General features: G+C 36.0%; 1 protein-coding gene across 2 annotated transcripts in view; it reads left to right on the plus strand.

Moving 5' to 3' along the window:
- KLHL1 (kelch like family member 1) overlaps positions 1-18,908 on the plus strand; it is a 358,028-nt gene that overhangs the window by 320,358 nt on the left and 18,762 nt on the right. For both annotated transcript variants that reach the window (XM_025924317.2, XM_086710730.1), the window contains exon 9: positions 12,508-12,720. In XM_025924317.2, the coding sequence (XP_025780102.1) occupies positions 12,508-12,720 (213 nt within the window). The remainder of the gene's footprint in view (positions 1-12,507; positions 12,721-18,908) is intronic.

The raw sequence follows: 18,908 nt of genomic DNA on the forward strand, positions 1-18,908 counted from the left end.
CTGACACGGTACACACACTTTTGCCCTTTCACAGATTCATCTCTCTGCTTCAATTTCTTTTCCATTTTTTTTCTTAATATCTCGTGACTCTGCACTCACCTCCCACTGTCCACCTAGTTTCTCTGCTCAAATTTTCACCTCATCTTTGGATACATTTGAAATCTCTCCAAAGTGATACAACTCTAGCCTAGCACAACTCTCGTTGGTTCTCTATGTGGATTAAATTCCATGTGGCAACATCAATACTAAAAGGATTCAGGTTATTGCATTTGAGGACAATAGTGTCAGGAAGTATTAAAAATGCATTAGATTTTCTTTTACCCATAAAACCTAAATGAGACCATTTATATTATTTTCCATCATCCAAAGCCTAGTTCAATCTGTACCTTTCCATAAACCACTTTTTTAACTTCACCCATTTAAATTTAATCATTCCTTCTTTTGTGTCCCCAGGACACATGATTAATACTTTTTTCTGCCATTTGTCAAAATCTTATTTCAGGGGAACATACGTGCCTTTTCTTTGACAAATTCTATAGATGAATCACCCTTTTTCAAGAACTGAAATCCAAGAACTTAATCCATTTAAAAAAATGTACAAACATGTACCGGCCATGGTGATATGTCAAAGAAAATAAATCAAATCTGCCCTCAGAGAGCTTACATTATGTTAAAGGGAAATAGGAAACATGAAAGGAAGGAAATGCAGAATTGTAATCGGTGGAGAGGAGCTGCTGGCAAGGAAGTATGGAAGGATTAGGTAGTAGAGACCATTTCTACCAGATGTTAGGTTAGTGAATTCTACCGATTTTTGGAATGTGGTCAATTGACCCCAATTCCTGTGCATATTTACAAGTAGAGGTTTCTTGTAAAAAAAATGGGCATGTTCTAATAATTAGAGTTAAGTGTTTTCTATCAGACTTCTACATACAAACTTGCTTACCAGCCATGTTGCAATGTCAGCAAATCTAAACTAGATTTGCCACAGGTATCCATGTTTCATAGCAAGCAGGAACAAGAGCATTCACAGAAACTGTTGTAAGCTTACTGAAATTCTGCTTGCTGTACTGTAAGATACTCTAACAGGAACATCTCATGAGAGAGCTCCCTGAAGGGCAGATACTAGAGTATTCTGACAGCAGCACTGACAAGACTTCTCTTGGGATCAGATTAAAGAGTTCTCTATCCATTGAGAAACAAAGGATCACACAGAGTTCTGGATCCAGGGAGTTGCTTCAAAGGTTTTACACTGTGGGGGGTGTGAAATTCTTATATTTTTATTATGCAAAGGAAGGGATGTCTGAACATAGTTTCTAAGTAACAATATGTTGTGAGTGAAAATTATATTTTGAATATCATAGGCTTAGTCAGTAAGACCTTCAAATATGGAAGCTGTGGTATTGGAAACGCTTTCTGTAGCCATGCAACTGGTAACCAAAGGGTTAATGGGACTGCTGTAAGCTGCAGACTAATAAGAACAGCTGTGATGTTTTACTCAGATCTTTTTGTTTTGCCTTTGAATTTCCCTCACTCTCCTGCTTCAGGAGGGTGGAGGGGGTAGATTTGAGACTTGTCCTTCAGTCTCTTTGTTTGGCTGCCTCTGGAATAAATCCTTTCCTTGCTGCATATGCCATGTCTTAGTGATTGTCTTTGCTGCACATCTGGCAGAGGAACTTAAGTTTGTTTACAGATTTGGTGAGCCAGGCAGAAGCTCTTTGCCCTTGGTTTGTAGGTCCCCAGCTGCTAACAGGCGTTAGGTGATGAGTCCATGCAGCAGCTGGGACTCTGTCCTAGAGAACATCCCTGGGGCCCCACTCCTACTATGGCAAGGAAATGGTTTTTGATTTCAGTTTGGACAGACATCTCATGGTGAGTATTTTGTGTGCCACCACAGATGAGCTTAGTCTTCTCCAATTTGGTTTGGTTGACATTCTTCCACCCATTCGGTTACCTCCAAATATGGGGTTGTGTTTTTTTGGCCTCTTTTTCTTGATTAAGAAAAGGATGACTAGGAAGCCATTTAGTTCAGTAGGTGACTTCTGACTTTTAGGGAGGAACCAGTGCTCACAGAGTTACTCTGGACTTAATTTGGTTTGGTTATTGAAGCAGCTTATAGTAAAAAACAACTTTGTTCTCATTGGAGAATGGGAAATGATAGTTTGACCCCTGCATGTGGCCCTTTGGGCTGTATTCTTTAAAACTTGGCAATCTTTTTTTTGTGCAATACTGCTTAGACACAATATTTGTTACATTCCAGATAAAAATGGCCAATTAATGGATCCATAAATTGTAATACCATCTTGCAATTAGATTTGTGTTGTAAAGAGGGATATTTGGAAATTAGGCCTTTAACATGTTTTTTGTTATCTTGTTTTTATATTTTATGTGTCTCCACATATGTTGTAAATGTGATATTTCTGTACTTCTGGATTGTATTGCTAAAATTAATTTGCAAAAGAGCTCTATTTAGTCAGTTTAAAGGTAAACACTTATAAAAATTGGGCATTCTAAGACTCAGAAATATAGAAACTAACCCAATTGTTTTGCAAGTTCACATGATCTGGGAAAATAATTCAGTTAAAGATAATTTAACGTTGTTTTAATTAAAAATGGACATGTCTTCAGAATGATCAGAATTATGTATGAAATTTTTATTCTTTCTGTGCTTATTGAATGTCAAATAAGTTCAACTTATCTCCATTGAAAAATTCATCAGAAAAGAAAAAAAAAACAACTTGGACGTTGTCCAATGCCTCATGAAGTTTTATGGGTAATCTAAAAATAAAAATAGATATAAATAATTTTAATACATGTAATTAAGACTACTGGAAATAATAAGGGAAACAACTCTATATGCAAGGGAAGTGAGACTGGGTATTTAAAAAGGGAAAACTTAGGACAAACTCTGAATGTAAAAAAGACAGCTGTAGAAGGTTTATGAGAAGGGGATCTTTGGAAAGGAATTTTGTATGTGGTTCAGACTGACTAAGATTATGGAGATTAGTAGGTAAAGTAGTTTATTAGGGAAGAGAAGGAAGCATACGAAGCAAGATTAGGCAGAAGCTGAGCAGTGATACAATATCAACAGAAGCCTTAACTAATTCTCTGAGGAGTTCCAAAAGTTGAATTACCCTTCATAACTATTCTAAATTTAGGCAAAAGGGCTGGGCTTTTATGACAGTCATAGGATGTGACCACCTGGACAGAGGGCATGCCCTTGGCAAGGCAGCTGTCTTCAGTCAAGGCGATCCCTGATGGCCTCTGAGAGCTGAGGACTCTTGGCAGCCTTCCTATAGCTGAGAGTCCTTCATTCCTGATAGAGATTCTAGTCAGCACATCACAGCATCTAGCGCAAGAACTCAGATCCATGCAGTGCCCTGGATGTCCTTGTCTCAATAAGTATATATCAACATGGGAGACGACAGGGAGGAATAAAGGAGGAACTGCATACATTTTTTTTAAAAAAATTCATCTTGTTGGAATATAATGTATTTTTGACTAATTAGGCTTATTTCTTTGGTATGTCAAATTACACGGGAAGCATTGTCAAATAAGTGATGATAAATCTTCTTAAGTTGTATTATATGGTTGAATGTTATAACTATTCTAGAAATTAAACAAAATCCCTAACGTTTTGATACATTCTGGTGTAAATGTCATCAAGTGTAATTCTAATTATTAAAGTGTTGTATGTCACAGAATTTTCTTGTCAGTTTCACCATATTGACAAATACAAGTCTCTGATATCTTTAAGGTCATAAAACTCAACTAAGAATTTCTAGAAGTAATGGGAAAGCTGCATCCAAAGAGACTCTTCTTTCTCTAAAGTTTTCTCTTCCAGACTTAAGGCTATCTATGACTTACAGAAATTTGATAAAATATTTCTTTGTAAACAAACATGAAACATTTATCTTTTTCTCCTTACAATCCTTCCAGAAATCAAAAATTCTCAGTGAGTATTCTTATATTTCCATGATAACGTATTTATTTGCAGGAGTTCAGTAAGAATCTGGTCTCCTTGTGACAAGACACTGTTGGAAACACTCATTTGACTGAGGCTTTGGCTGGACAGTCGTATTTGAGGGATCCAATCATAGACTCAGATATAACCATGTAGTTTCAAAGAGCCAAGGCTGGTTTTGTGCAACCAATGAAGCCCCTTGGAAAAATCCTAAAATCTTGTTTATAAGATTCCCAGGAGTCATACCAGGGCAGTAAAGAAGTTACTTCCTGGTAGGTGCAGAAACTTCAGGATATTTGGGGGACTTATAGATGAGAGGAATTCATCCAGATCTGCAGGCATTGCAGGCAAAGCCTGATAGCAAGTATTCTCTTAGCCTTGAGAAACTTAAAAATTCAATCTGAAATTCCTTATGAAAATTTCCAGCAAAAGGCACCTGGGTGGCTCACTTGGTTAAGCATATGACTTTGGCTCAGGTCAGGATCTCACAGTTTGTGGGCTGGGCTCTGTGTTGGGCTCTGCACTGACAATTTAGAGCCTGCCTGGGATTCTCTCTCTCTCTCCCTCTCTCTCTCTCTCTCTGTCTCCCTCTCTCTCTGCCCCTTCCTTGCTCACATGCTCTCTCTCTCTCAAAAGAATAAATAAACAAGCAAAACTAAAGAAAAAATTCCAGAAAAGTAGATTTAAAAAAAAAGAAAAGAAAAGAAACCTATATTGGCCAATCACTGTTCTTGTTGTGCTTATGTAAATAATGAACCCAAGTTTGTTAAAATTGGACTTATTTTACAAATTAGTCTTAATTTGGCTATCTTTGGAAATGAGGGTGAGTTTAGAGAGATATTCTGTTTCAGTAATATGCCTTTGTGGATGTTAGATTCTAGCTCTGATTAATTGTCTTTGAATATTTGTTGTTTGCCTAAAAAACTGGACGAGATCCTGAATTATTTTGTTTTCTCAAATATCTGGCAAGACTCTCCCAACAAAAGTTTGCATTTTTTTTCCCCATTCTCTTGACTTGGAATCACCAAGAACTAAAACCACTATTTCTTCCTGAAGCCCTGAAAACTGAAACTAGACAACTTGAGGTAAACCTCAGAGAAAAATTGCCACACGGTCCATGTTTAGATGATCTTAATGGCTGTTCCTATCTAGGCCACTCAGAAAGATCACCAGAGACACACAGATAATTCAATAGGTTTATTCTGGCCATCCCAATTTGATGCATCTGCCATTGGGAAATCCAGATGTTTATGGACAGACAGTTTCATGGGTCAAAGACGAGGAAGAGCTGGATGCAGTGGTAACCCATCAGTTATTGTCCACTGTTGAGGGCACCAGAAATTATACTGTACAAGAAGCCAAGGGCACAGTTGGGAAGATTAAGCTGCCAGGTTGGCAGTCCATACAAAAACTCCAAAGACTCTATAATGGCTTTAGTACTAGACATGGAGGTAACTAAATAAAAACCCCAATATTCCTTGGAGACCTCAAAAGAGCTAAGGAATGGGGATTTGGACACCATGCTGGCATTAAAAACAGATGGAAATATATTGAATCCTTATCCCAGAACACTGTATGGAAGAAATGATTAACCATATTCCCCAAAGCATCCAATAAAGGCGAAATACTACTCTTCAGTGGATCCGGAAGTGTATTGTTGGTCCCAGTCTTCAGAGAACTATGGAAAAATGTGACACTGTAATAAAAACAATCCTAAGGCTGGGCTCTTCCCATTCTAAAAGGTGTATAACTTTGGGGTGCCTGGGTGGCTCAGTCGGTTAAGTGTCCAACTTCGGCTCAGGTTATGATCTCACGGTCTGTGGGTTTGAGCCCCAAGTCAGGCTCTGTGCTGACAGCTCAGAGCCTGGAGCCTGCTTTGGATTCTGTGTTGCCCTCTCTCTCTGCTCCACCCCTGTTCATGCTCTGTCTCTCTCTGTCTCAAAAATAAACATTAAAAGGTATACAACTTAGAGGCACCGGACCTGGGGAAGACTAGTAAGTAGACTTTACCATGATGCCAGAAACAATAGATAATTTTCAATATTTACTAGTATTTGTAGACCCTTTTACAAGCTGGATTGAAGCCTTTCCATGACCTTCAGAAAAGGCCTCAGAAGTTGTCAAAACAGTTGCAAGCAAAATCATTCTTAGGTTTGGATTGCCACTAACAATTCGGAGCAACAATGGACCAGCATTTGTGGCAAAGGTCACATAAGCAGTGTTCAATGCCTTGATCATTGAATGGAAATTACACATTTCCTGGACTCCACCCAACTGAAAAAAAAAAAAAAAAAAAAAAAAAAGAACTTTGGCAAAGATATGCCAAGAAACCAACTTAACATGGGGGAAAAAAACCCTTAGGTAAGAGTGACCCCTAGAAGTAGGCAGGGATTAAGCCCCTGTGAAATGTGAAGACTCTTCCTACATTCTTCCATGATTTAGAAGTCCCTGATGGGGCTTACATTAGGAAATTGGATATTATCAGGTACATTCAACACAGCAGGTTGATGTACCCCACCGTTATACCCTACACCTCCCAAATTCTGGAGACGTGCTGTTATTAAAGACGTAGGGGGCGCCTGGGTGGCTTAGTCGGTTGGGCGTCCGACTTCGGCTCAGGTCATGATCTCTCAGTCTGTGAGTTCGAGCCCCGCATCGGGCTCTGGGCTGACAGCTCAGAGCCTGGAGCCTGTTTCGGATTCTGTGTCTCCCTCTCTCTCTGACCCTCCCCTGCTCATGCTCTGTCTCTCTCTGTCTCAAAAATAAATAAAACGTTAAAAAAATTAAAAAAAAAAATTTAAAGACGTAGAAAACTGAGCACCTAGAGTAACAGCTCCAACCTTATTGGACAGGATCTTATGAAGTGCTTTTTACCACCCATTTTCAGTGAAACTTAAGGGAATTAAGCCATGATTCATCATACATGCATGACAAGAATCCACAGGTTCCCTACACACAGTCAGTAAGGAGAACTTTGAAATAGCCTGCTTGGTCTAGCAAGTCTCTGATGGACCTAAAACTGCTATTTAGGAGAACTGGTTTGAAGATATCAGTCAATAAGTACAACAAGCTACTTGTTTACAACAAATCTCCCCTAAGGTCCTAGATAAAACAGAGTGATAACCAAAGTACAAAAACTTTGGTAATGCAAAATGTTGGGTTTCAACCTGGAACTAAATGCTCCATTCCTCTAATCCCAATCTTCCCCCATTCCAGCAGAAAGTAAATAGAGAGGTCATCATCCCAATTCCCTCAAGAATGAGCAATGATCAAAAGACAGTGGGGATGGAAACTGGTAACCAAAAAGTTAACAGGGCTACTCTCAGCTGCAATTTTTTTCATTTTTTCCCCCAAGTTTATTTATTTATTTTGTAGGCAGAGGGTAGAGAGGGAGAGAATCCCAAGCAGGCTCCATATTGTCAGCACAAAGATTGACACTTGGCTTGATCCCACAAACCATGAGATCATGACCTGAGCCAAAATCAAAAGTCGTACACTTACCTGACTGAGCCACCCAGGTACCCCTCAGTGGCAAAGTTTCACCAGCTATTTTCCATTTGACTTTAGATTTCCCCTACTCTACTCTTTCAGAAGGGCAGTTTTGAGGCTTGCCCTTCTGTCTCATTTGGCTGCCTCTGGAATATACCCTCCCTTTGTTGCATACTCCATATTTCAGTGATGGTCTTTGCTACTCATCAGGCAGATGAACTCGGGTTTGGTTACAGTCATCCCAAAGTATGCACTATTGATAAAGTATGACTATTAAAAATTATAATAATATACTCTATATTGTAAAGTATGAACTATTAACAATGTATAAAGTTAATTAAATAACTTTACCTAGGATACAGTTTATACAATGTTAATTTTCTTGGAAAAAGACAAAATGAGATCAGGAAAGACTTTCTAGCATAAGTGATGAATCACTGTTATCTACTCCCAAAGCCAAGAGCACACTGTATACACTGTATGTTAGCTAACTTGACAATAAATTACATAAAATAAAATAAATAAGCAAAAAATAAAATAAAAGATGGATTATTTAATTTTATTTATTTTGAGTATTTTTGATGTACATTGTTACAGTAGTTTCTGGCATATAAGATAATGATTTAACTTCTCTATATCTCATGTTATGCTCACATAGTTATAACTACCATCTGTCACCTTCCTTACAGCACTATTATAATATCATTGACTATATTCTCTATTTTGTGCCTTTATTCCCATGACTTGTTCCATGACTGGAAGCCTGTGTCTCCCCTTTGCCTTCACCAGTTTTGCCCACTCCCACCCCTTTCCCTCTAACAATCTTCAGTTTGTTCTCTGTAGTTATTTACTTTTTAAATGTATTTATTTTTTTATTTTAGAGAGAGAGAGAGAGAGAGGGAGAGGGGCAGAGGGAGAGAGAAACTATATATATATATATATATATAAAATATATATAATATATATAAATATAAATATATATTTATATAAATATGAAATATATAAAAATATATTTTTTAACTTTTAACATTTATTTTTGAGAGACAGAGACATAATGCAAGTGGGGGAGGGGCAGAGAGAGAGGGAGACACAGAATCTGAAGAAGGCTCCAGGCTCCATGTTGTCAGCAGAGCCCAATGTGGGGCTCCAACCCATGCACCGCGAGATCACGACCTGAGCCAAAGTCGAATGCTTAACCTATTAAGCCATACAGGTGCCCCAGAAATAAAATCTTAAGCAGGCACCATGCTCATCATGGAACTTGACAAGGGGCTCCATCCCAAGACCCTGGGATCATGATCGAAACCAAAATTAAGATTGAAATGCTCCACCGGCTGAGCCACCCAAACGCCACTATTCTCTGTATTTATAGGTCTGACTCTTCTTTTTGTTTGTTTATTAACATGTGGAATCTAAAGAAACAAAACAGAAGATAGATTCTTAAAGGGGGAGGGTGCACTCCTACTTTTTACTTTGTCCTGATGTTTGAACTGTGGTTGTGATAGCAGGGGCTACCTCAGGCAATCAGCACAAGAGAGTTTGCAGAGAGCTCTACAATGGGATTTTAGCATTACTGTACATTTCCCAAGTAAGAAGTGCTGGCAATTGTTTTTCCACACTGTCTTGCAAGGATATTTGTAAATCAAACAGCTATGGAAGATAGAACCACTGTCTTTCTTTGGAGCAGAGAGCAGATTCATTCCTTGGCCAGAATAATAAAGATAATCGCTCCTTTCACAGCAAAGCTTGGCAGGTTTGTTGGCAGCTTTCTTTAATGAATTAGCACTTCCTAAACTTAATGTTCCTCAGATGTGAGAAAGGCCAAGCCCCGCTGCATGTGCAGTATTTACTTGAGTCTCTTATCTACCCATTGCGACTTGGCAGGGGACAAGACCCAACGTAAACATGAAGCTCATGTTGCTTATTGTGCTGTGAATAGTAGCATTTTTTTCCTCTGACCTAGGAGTCTTGCGTCTTCTTCCAGCATCTATGAAGCTAAGATAGGCTAATTTGTTAGATTTCAAGTAGTGAAACAATTTCAGATTACTCACAGTTCTTGACAAAAGGTCATACTCTACAGATGATATGCTTTCAAGTGGGAAACAGCCTGGGTCTCAACACGTTTTAACCCATATCCAAATACAGGATTTGTTTCCTGAAACTGCTATATTTTATTTACTACAATTTTAAATATGTGGCACTTGCTCAGATGGGCACCTGGAAATTAGGTCTTTAAACACTGAGACCTGGTAGCTAGACTTGAGGTTAAACTCATCGGTGTGCTGAATAAACACATAAGTTAGGGAAAGTAGTGTGGGAAGACTCAGATTCTTGCCATTCTCTGCAAAATTCAGAAAAGTTTACTCACATCAGGGATATTTTTGATCTCCTGCCAATTTTTGACATGCAAGGGATATATCGGTCAATAGTCACAGCAAACTGAGCTAGGAACCTGATGATGCCTAAGAATGTTATTTCTCTGTGCTTTTCTCATTGCATATGAGTGGAATCCCAGTGCAGCAGCATACCACACAAGCCCTTTATTCTCACCAGCTGCACTTCTTCCTCCCCTCCTTCCCAACCACCCCTTCCGTCAATGTGACATACCTGCCACTCTTTATTTATCACCTGCTGTGACCTTTCATGCCTCTTGTCTTTATGCATAATGCTTTCCCTGCATGTAGTGCTTTCCCCCCTATTTCTTCATCGTACAAATTTCTACTCATCTTTCAACTCTAAGTTAAAATGTCACGTTTCCTTTCTCTCTGTGAAACTGTCAGCTGCCACTTCCTATCATGTCAGTGCATTTACTTCTAGCATCAGATTCTTCTCTGCTCTTCAGATTCTCAACATCTAATTTGTCATTGGAGTGAAACAAAGCAGAGAATCAACCTAAGTTATGACTAAATAGCTTGTGAGGGCAGATCTGAGAAGATAATTGTCCATGTAGTTATGTGTATACATTATAGCCTTTTTTCTAACTGCTTGAGAGTATACCGTTTCTATCTCTTGGTTATTTTTATAACTTTAACAATATTTACAGTAATAGTTATTATTGTTACTTATTTTTCCATTTAATTCTTAGTCACTTAGCAAATTTGTGTTTCAAAATAAGTGGATTAGAGATGTTGTTTGATAGCATATATTTGTAAAGTACATAATTTTCAAAATCTTTCAAGTATTAAAATACATCATTAGTTTTAACTAGGAATTCATAAAGCAGTCCAAAATGACACTATTATCTTTTACACAAATGACAGTTTCCTCATTTCTTTTTCAAAGTTCATTTTTGAGGAAAAATTCAGTGCATTTACTCTTATCAAGTAATTTTGCCTTTGTATTAATCAATATATTATACTGAAATTATAGTAATTTCATTGTTCACCTGTGGACTATATAATACCATAAAATCTATATAAAAAAACATTATGAGTGACATGTACCAAATGAAAGAAACCATGATAACATAGCCTAGGCTGCAGTAGGTAATTTATAAAATAATAGCTACTATACATCAAACATTTATGTTACAAAAGGGACTGTCAAATATTATGTCATTTTCATTAAGGCATTACATAAATTTCTTTTTTGTGTAATCCCTGTGTTACTGGATTTTATTAATGGAGGGTTCACACAGAAGAAAGAGACTGAATAAATAGTGTTTGAAATATACATAATTACATTAAAGAAGTCATTGATGTTGTAACTTGTGCACTTTGCAGGACTATTTAATTTCCAAATAAAAGGCTATACTCCCAAGCTCAATATTTGAATTCTGTAATGTAAGCAATATGCTTAATTGTAATTAGTTTCTATATACATTTAACTATATATTTGTAGGTTAGTATTTTAAATAATTACAGAAAAAGAAAATATGTGATACATTCTTGCACATAAATACTGTATTAGCAATGCTGGGTTCAGCTAAATCAATACTATAATTTGTCAGTGTAATGTGTATAAATAAAAGAGTAGCTTGAAGTCACAATTCTTTTAAAACAATAGAAAAAATGGGGGATACTTTGCTTATATATAAATTCTGTACCAGGGATTGTGCAAGATGCCTTGTATGGAGATACTTACTCAATAAGTAAAATTTCTGCAAAATTTTAAATTTTAAATAATATCTAAATTTTAATAATTTAAATGACAAATATTTAAATTTTAATAATTTTAATTTTAAATTTTAATAATATCTCATGATTAGAGCATACTTCTTTTGAGTTAGATGTTCATAGAAATAAATGAAGTTCAGATTTCATAAAGTATTTAGAATGAGAAAAACTTCTTAGTGAATATTTCACTTCTGGGTGTTTCTGCCAGTTAAATTGTCCAACACTTGTCCTTTAAAATGTTCCTGTTGGTTAATTTCAACACACTGAAGACTGAGACCTAGCAGACAACCATGAGTAATCAAGCAAAGAGGCCTACAGCCATAAAGGGCACACTTGGGCAGTTAGTTACATTTTATCATGCTCAACATTAAGAGAAACATAAAACAGCTTTTTAAAAAATATGTATCTAGGGTATGAAATCAGTTTAAACATCATTTTCTAGAGTTACTAAAGAATATTAGAGCATGCATTTGCAAATCTAAGACCTGAATGATTTTATATACTAGACAATAGTGTCTTCCTGTACATTTACTTAAACTTTTAATACTGTATTTTTCAGTTTCTATTTCCCATTATATTAATTATAATGTCCCCTGGCTAAAGCAAAAATTCCATAACATCTAATCTTATTAAAACACATTTGAGGGTGGCTGAGCCTGGGTGGCTCAGTTGGTTAAACGTCTGACTTTGGCTCAGGTCATGATTTCCTGGTTCACTGTTCGAGTCCCACATTGGGCTCTCTGCTGTCAGCACAGAGCCCGCTTCAGATCCTCTGTCTGCCTCTCTCTTGCATGCATGTGAGCAAAAATAAGTAAACATTAAAAAAAAAACATTTGGGGCTCATATGGTGATAGAAAATATATTTTTAAAGATCTTCTCCTTTTTTCTATTTTGTCATTCAGACCATAAGATTAAATCTTGTTTTTTTCATTGTGTTTTTAGGTTATATTCAGTTGGAGGTCGTGATGGAAGTTCCTGTTTGAGTTCAATGGAATACTATGATCCTCATACAAATAAGTGGAACATGTGTGCTCCAATGTGTAAGAGGAGAGGAGGTGTTGGAGTGGCCACATGCGATGGTTTTCTCTATGCAGTAGGAGGTCATGACGCTCCTGCTTCAAATCACTGTTCCAGGTTACTAGATTATGTAGAAAGGTAAGATCTAAGGTCACAGTTACAGTGAGAGAAATAATGTGAATTACAGTGATGCCTAATTTAAGTGATTGTAAAAACTGCATAACTTAAGGAAGGGTAAATTCTACTTTCTAAATCTCTTTCTGTTTGTCTCTTTATCCAACCCTCCCCCCATACACACATATACACACTTTCATTATTTTTTTTAAATTTCAGCATAGTTAACTTATAGTGTTCTATGTGTACAATATAGTGATTCAACGATTCTGTATATTACTGAGTGCTCATTGAGATAAGTGTACTTTTAATCCCCATCACCTATTTCACCCATCTCCCACCCACCTCCACTCTGGTAACCATCTATTTGTTCTCTATAGTTAAGAGTCTGTTTTGTTTTGCTTTGTTTTGTTTTGTTTTGTTTGATTCTTGTTTTAATTTTTCCTTTTTTTTTCTTGAATTCCACACGTGAGTGAAATCATATGGCATTTGTCCTCTAACTGGCTTATTTAGCTTGGCATTATACTCTATAGCCCCATCCATGTTGCTGCAAATGGCAACATTTCATTCTTTTTATGGATGAATAATATTCCATTGTGTATGTATACCATATCTTCTTTATTCTTTCATCTATTGATGGACACCTGGGCTGCTTCCATAATTTGGCTGTGGTAAATAATGCTGCAGTAACATAGGTATGCATATATCCTTCTGATTTAGTATTTTTGTATTCTTTGGGTAAATACCCACTAGTGTGATTACTGGATCATACAGTAGTTCTATTTTTCTCCACATCCTCACTGACACTTGTTTCTTGTGTTTGATTTTAGCCAGGCTGGCAGGTGTGAGGTAATATCTCATTGTGGTTTTGATTTGCATTTCCCTGAGGATGAGTGATATTGAGCATATTTTCATGTCTATTGGCCATCTGTAGATCTTCTTTGAAAAAGTGTCATGTCCTCTGCCCATTTTTTAATTGGATTTTTTTTAGTGTTGAGTTTTATAAGTTCTGTAGATATTTTGGATACTAATCCTTTATCAGATATGTCATTTGCAAATATCTTCTCCCTTTCCATAGGTTGCCTTTTAGTTTTGTTGATTGTTTCCTTCACTGTGAGGATGCTGTTGTTATTATTGTTTGCTTTGTTTTGTTTTGTTTGATGAAGTCCCAGTAGTTATTTTTGCTTTTGTTTCCCTTGCCGCAGAAGAAGCTAGAAATTAGTTGCTAGGGCCAGTGTCAAAGAGGTTACTGCCTGTGATCTCTTCTAGGATTTTTATGGTTTCCTGTCTTACATTTAGATCTTTAAACTACTTTCAATTTATTTTTGTGTATGGTGTCAGAAGGTGGTCCAGTTCATTTTTTTTTTGCATGTAGCTGTCCAATTTTCGCAACACCATTTGTTGAATAGACTTTCCATTTCACAATGTATATTCTTGCTTCTTTTGTTGAAGTTTATTTGACCATATAATTGTGGGTTTCTTTTTGGACTTACTTTCATTCTTTCTTGTTTTATTTTTGTCCTTCCTATCTCCTGCCTTTCCTCTTTCCTCACTTCTTTCCTTTCTTTCTTCAACTTTTATTTAAAGCCCTGTAATTTTTTCCACAATAATTTAAAGTAATATTTTAAAAGACCCTTTAAAACAGTTTTAAGTAATCTACTAAATCTATGAATATTTGTTAATTCTTTTTTAAAAGTTAGGTATTTAATTGTTCATCCTATATTGTTCTACTACTCCCTTCCAACTCTCAAAGGTGCATTACGGACTTTCTTTTGTGTCATACCTTTATTAACGGAAGACAGACTTATTAGAACTCTATCTTCTGTAATCCTGGTCCTCTTTTAACTATTCCTAAAAATGGCCAAGTGTACAAAGTTCTGGAGTAGAAATATAGGTTCTCTTTTAATTCTCCCTAAAAATGGTCAAGTGCACAAAGGTCTGGAGTAGAAAGGAACCCTGTCTTCAGGCTTGGGTCCAACAATCCAAACACTTCCTGGCATGTTTATATCTAAGTCCTCTTTAAGCACTGTATATCACTTGGAACTATTATACTGTGTACAGTGATAGAGAGTTAGTGAAACCTAAGATGATATTTCTTATTATGTAAGAATACATGCTGATATATGAGAATTGGGAATACTGAAGTCAACTATTATATCAACTGAGATAGGATAAGTTATTCTGTAATGAATAACTTTGAAACTCTCAGTGACTTAATACTGTATTTTTTTTTCTTACTAGTGCTGCATGTCCCTGACAGATCCATGATATCATTGCTCTGCTACTCAGAATAGCAGATAAGCTAAGTGTAAGCACTGCTAGTGTTGGAAGGGAAACGTGTACACTGTTCACTGGCTCTTAGAGTCCACATGCCAGTAATATAATTCTCTTTTTTCCATACTTTGACAAACCAGTCACATGGCCACAGAAAAATTAATGAGGGTGGGAGAACTTCCACCTGGTAGAAGAACAAGAGATAATTGAGATTGCACTGATGGCAATAACAATTGTCCTCTTGATATTTAGAAGTCACATCCATTATACTCATGCTTGCAGGTGGTATAGTCAGTGGCAGAAAGATGCTCTCTCTTTTATAATGTATTTGTCTAAAGATATGTGATGATTTTTGTTGAGAATAAGGCCATTGCAAGAGATAACTTTTAGTAAACTGACTGTGCTCAAACTTAAGCCACTTCTTGAATAAAATGTAGAAACATGTTTAATGACATTTCTAGTGTGTGAAATTTCTAGTGTGTGAAATACATAAATGTAGATTTATGGCTATCTACACATAGAGGAAAGCAATAAGCTCAACACAGTTTCACTTCACCATTCTCTTGTCCAATGAAATTAGGAACAACAGGTGTTACAGTGAGGACAGTGGTGAAAGGACAAATAAATAAATGTACACCTTTATACACACAAACATAGTCATTTACTTAAAACATACTCCTAATAGGCTGACAGCTCATTCACATTTTTCTCTGCTAAATTATTGGGAAAAATAGCAAAAAGAAAAAGAAAAAGATTAGCATGATGTGGCTCCTATTTTTACTATATATCTTACATAAGTGTTACTAATGAAATGATATTTCATTATTCTCTTCTAACTTTACTGTCTAATGTATTGAAATGTTGTGAATAGAGGCATAAATAATCCAGTCTACAAATATATTTATGATGCAAAATTAAACTTAAATAAGTGTAGCTATTTTAAGTTAGAGGAGTACAATGGGTGTGAGCAGTTTAAGTAATGCAGAAGCACACAGCATTATCATGATTCTTATCCCAGCTCATATTATGTGTCAGATTAATAGCATTTTTGTAGTTTCTATCACATATATTCTATAGTGATGATTTCACATGTAAATCATCAATAAATCAAGATACATAATAGTACTCTGTAGGATTATTTTACACATATAATGTAAAGACTGTTTTTTAGTATATAATCTTAGGAAAACAAACCATTAGGAATAACAAGTAGTAGTGTACAATGTTATGTATCATAGATTGACGGATGGAACAAATTTTACTATATGACAAGGATTTCTTATGGAAATATAAAGGTATTACATAATAGTGGTGTTAAAGTAGTTATATAAGACATCAAAAGTTGTAAAGAGTCAGGCTGTCTTAAACACAAAGAACACTGGCATCTCAAATCAGAGCAAGAAAGAAGGCGAGGACTCAACAAGAACAGACAGTTTAGAATAGTTCATGGAACAGTGAAAACCAATTTCACAGCCAACTCTCACTGTGGTAAGAGCATCCTAGTGGACAAAATTGATGTCCAAAAGATGTAGTGAGTTCTAGCAGAATTGCCCAGAAGGTGCGATCCATAAGACAAAGCGCATGAATCTATTTTTTTTATTCAACAAATATTGTTTTGCATGTATTTTCACTGGACTAAATAGAGCTTGAAACTTACTTGAAAAAAAGAGACAAATAAATAATTAGAACTTGAAGATCACAAATAAAACAGGAAACCAGGAAATGAATCAAAAAATATGCTCAAATGCATTGGTTCTGCTGGCTAATAATAGATCGGGACCACCTTCACCCTCAAATCTACATCCCAGCCATAAGGCCTGCAAGAGAGAGAGATCAAGATAAGAGCCTCTTAAATCTGCCTTTGTAATGTTCACTCTGCCTTCTTCCAATTTTTTCTCTATATAGTAGTAGCCAGAGACATTTTTTCATAATTCAAATTTGACCTGAAAGCACAAGGGAGTTTTCTTGTGTACCCACTATCGATGATATGATGAAAAATAATTTTAAATCAATTTTTTAACATAGCTAGATCCATGTGCTGGTGATGATCAAGATTAGCCTGTTCACCCCTATAATCCTCCCCTTGGTACAATTCTTGGTACAAAGTGAGTCCTCACCAAGCCTATAGTGAATCAGGTAGATGCTAAGAAAAACAGGCCTCAAATTTCTCACAAGGGAAAACATCTGGAGATATACTGTAAATAGGAAGGTATATAGATTAATAGATAGAAAGATAGGGATGCACGGATGTATGGATGGAAGAATGGAAAGATGCATGGATGTGTGGGTGGACTGATGGAAAGACATAAATTTTTGTTTATTTTTCTATTTGCATATGAATGCCCATTTCCACCATTATAGACTGAGTATCAATGATTTACATCTATATATTTTAGGCATTTGTTTTATTGACAAAATTTTTGATAGGGACTAAAATATTAAGCAACTTTTCATATATTTATTGAAAGTTATATCTTTATATCTAACCCAAACACTATTAACAAATAAGCATCTAATAAATTTTTATACATCATTTACAATAAATATAAAACGTCTGGTCAAAATTTACCAAATTCTAGTCTAGTCATATCAGAAAAAGTCACCTAGGGGGGCCTGGGTGGCTCAGTCGGTTGAGCGTCCGACTTCAGCTCAGGTCATGATCTCATGGTCTGTGAGTTCAAACCCCACATCGGGCTCTACGCTGACAGCTCAGAGCCTGGAGCCTGCTTCGGATTCTGTGTCTCATTCTCTCTCTGCCCCTCCTCCGCTTGTGCTCTGTCTTTCTCTGTCTCTCAAAAATAAATGTAAAAAAATTAAAAAAAAAAAGAAAAGAAAATGTCACCTAAAATAAGAATACCTAATTTATTTCTGTCCAGATGTGGCTCAATGTTTTTATCATCTTTAGATCTTTGATAAAGAATGAAATAATGAAAGTTAAGATTTGCTGTCAGACATATAGGGATAAATACATTATTAATTCAACATTTTTAATGTTAGTATACACAATAATATATAAGGTAAGAATAGAATTTTGTATTCTTTCATTTCTCTTCTTATTTCAACTTTTTGGTTTGGACATAATCTAAGAATTGTAGCAGTTCTAAACAGTGAAAACAGACGATCAAGGAGAGACTTTTTATTTGAATCATAAGCACTTATCCTAGGCCATATAGCATATTAATATACTAACTCATACTTTGACATATGTAAGATTCTAAATTTTCTCAATTTCTACCTGAACTGTTTAAAGTTAAAATGTTTGATTGGGGTTTTGAACTACTTAGTAAGAGATTTTCTTCTTCTTCCTAAGATCTTACTGTTAACATTAGCCAAATGAGTGTAGCATAAAAAGACTAACTAGTGTGCTGTTAATGTTGTTTTTCTATTATTGTGCACACATAATCTTTGCTATTTCTTTGATAAAAAATTATGTTCAAATTTCTTGTAGACATATATGCAAAAGATGGAAATTCTGATAGCCTAGATACGTGGGGGCCCTGCTTTACAAGTGGATGTAACAACTATTAGCTAACACCACAGCTAAACTAATTTTGATATGTGAGTAGATATTTGTAGATATGTGATATGTGATTAGATCAATGGCTTATGAGGCGAGTGTTATCTTTGAATTGGTCAGCTAAGGACAGGGAATAACAGAATAATCTGTTGTCCTTGGATGTACTACCTGGAATGCTAGCATCATGGTACTCCATCTACATGCTTTAAAGGAAGGAAAAGAACAATTATGGGGAAAGGTACGTGTCCATGAATAGATGAAACCTCATGTCCAAACAGATGGAAGGATATCAACCCTGGTGTCAAGCTACCAAATCCATTTTCATGTTGAGAGAAGCTATTTAATACACAACCTGGACTTACACTGCTAATAAGACTTTTCTGTTATATTAGTAGATTAAGTGATTATATAATCAATTGCT

This window comes from Puma concolor, chromosome A1 (assembly GCF_028749965.1).
Source record: "Puma concolor isolate L17-30 chromosome A1, mPumCon1.1.hap2, whole genome shotgun sequence".
NCBI classification, from domain to species: Eukaryota; Metazoa; Chordata; class Mammalia; order Carnivora; family Felidae; genus Puma; species Puma concolor.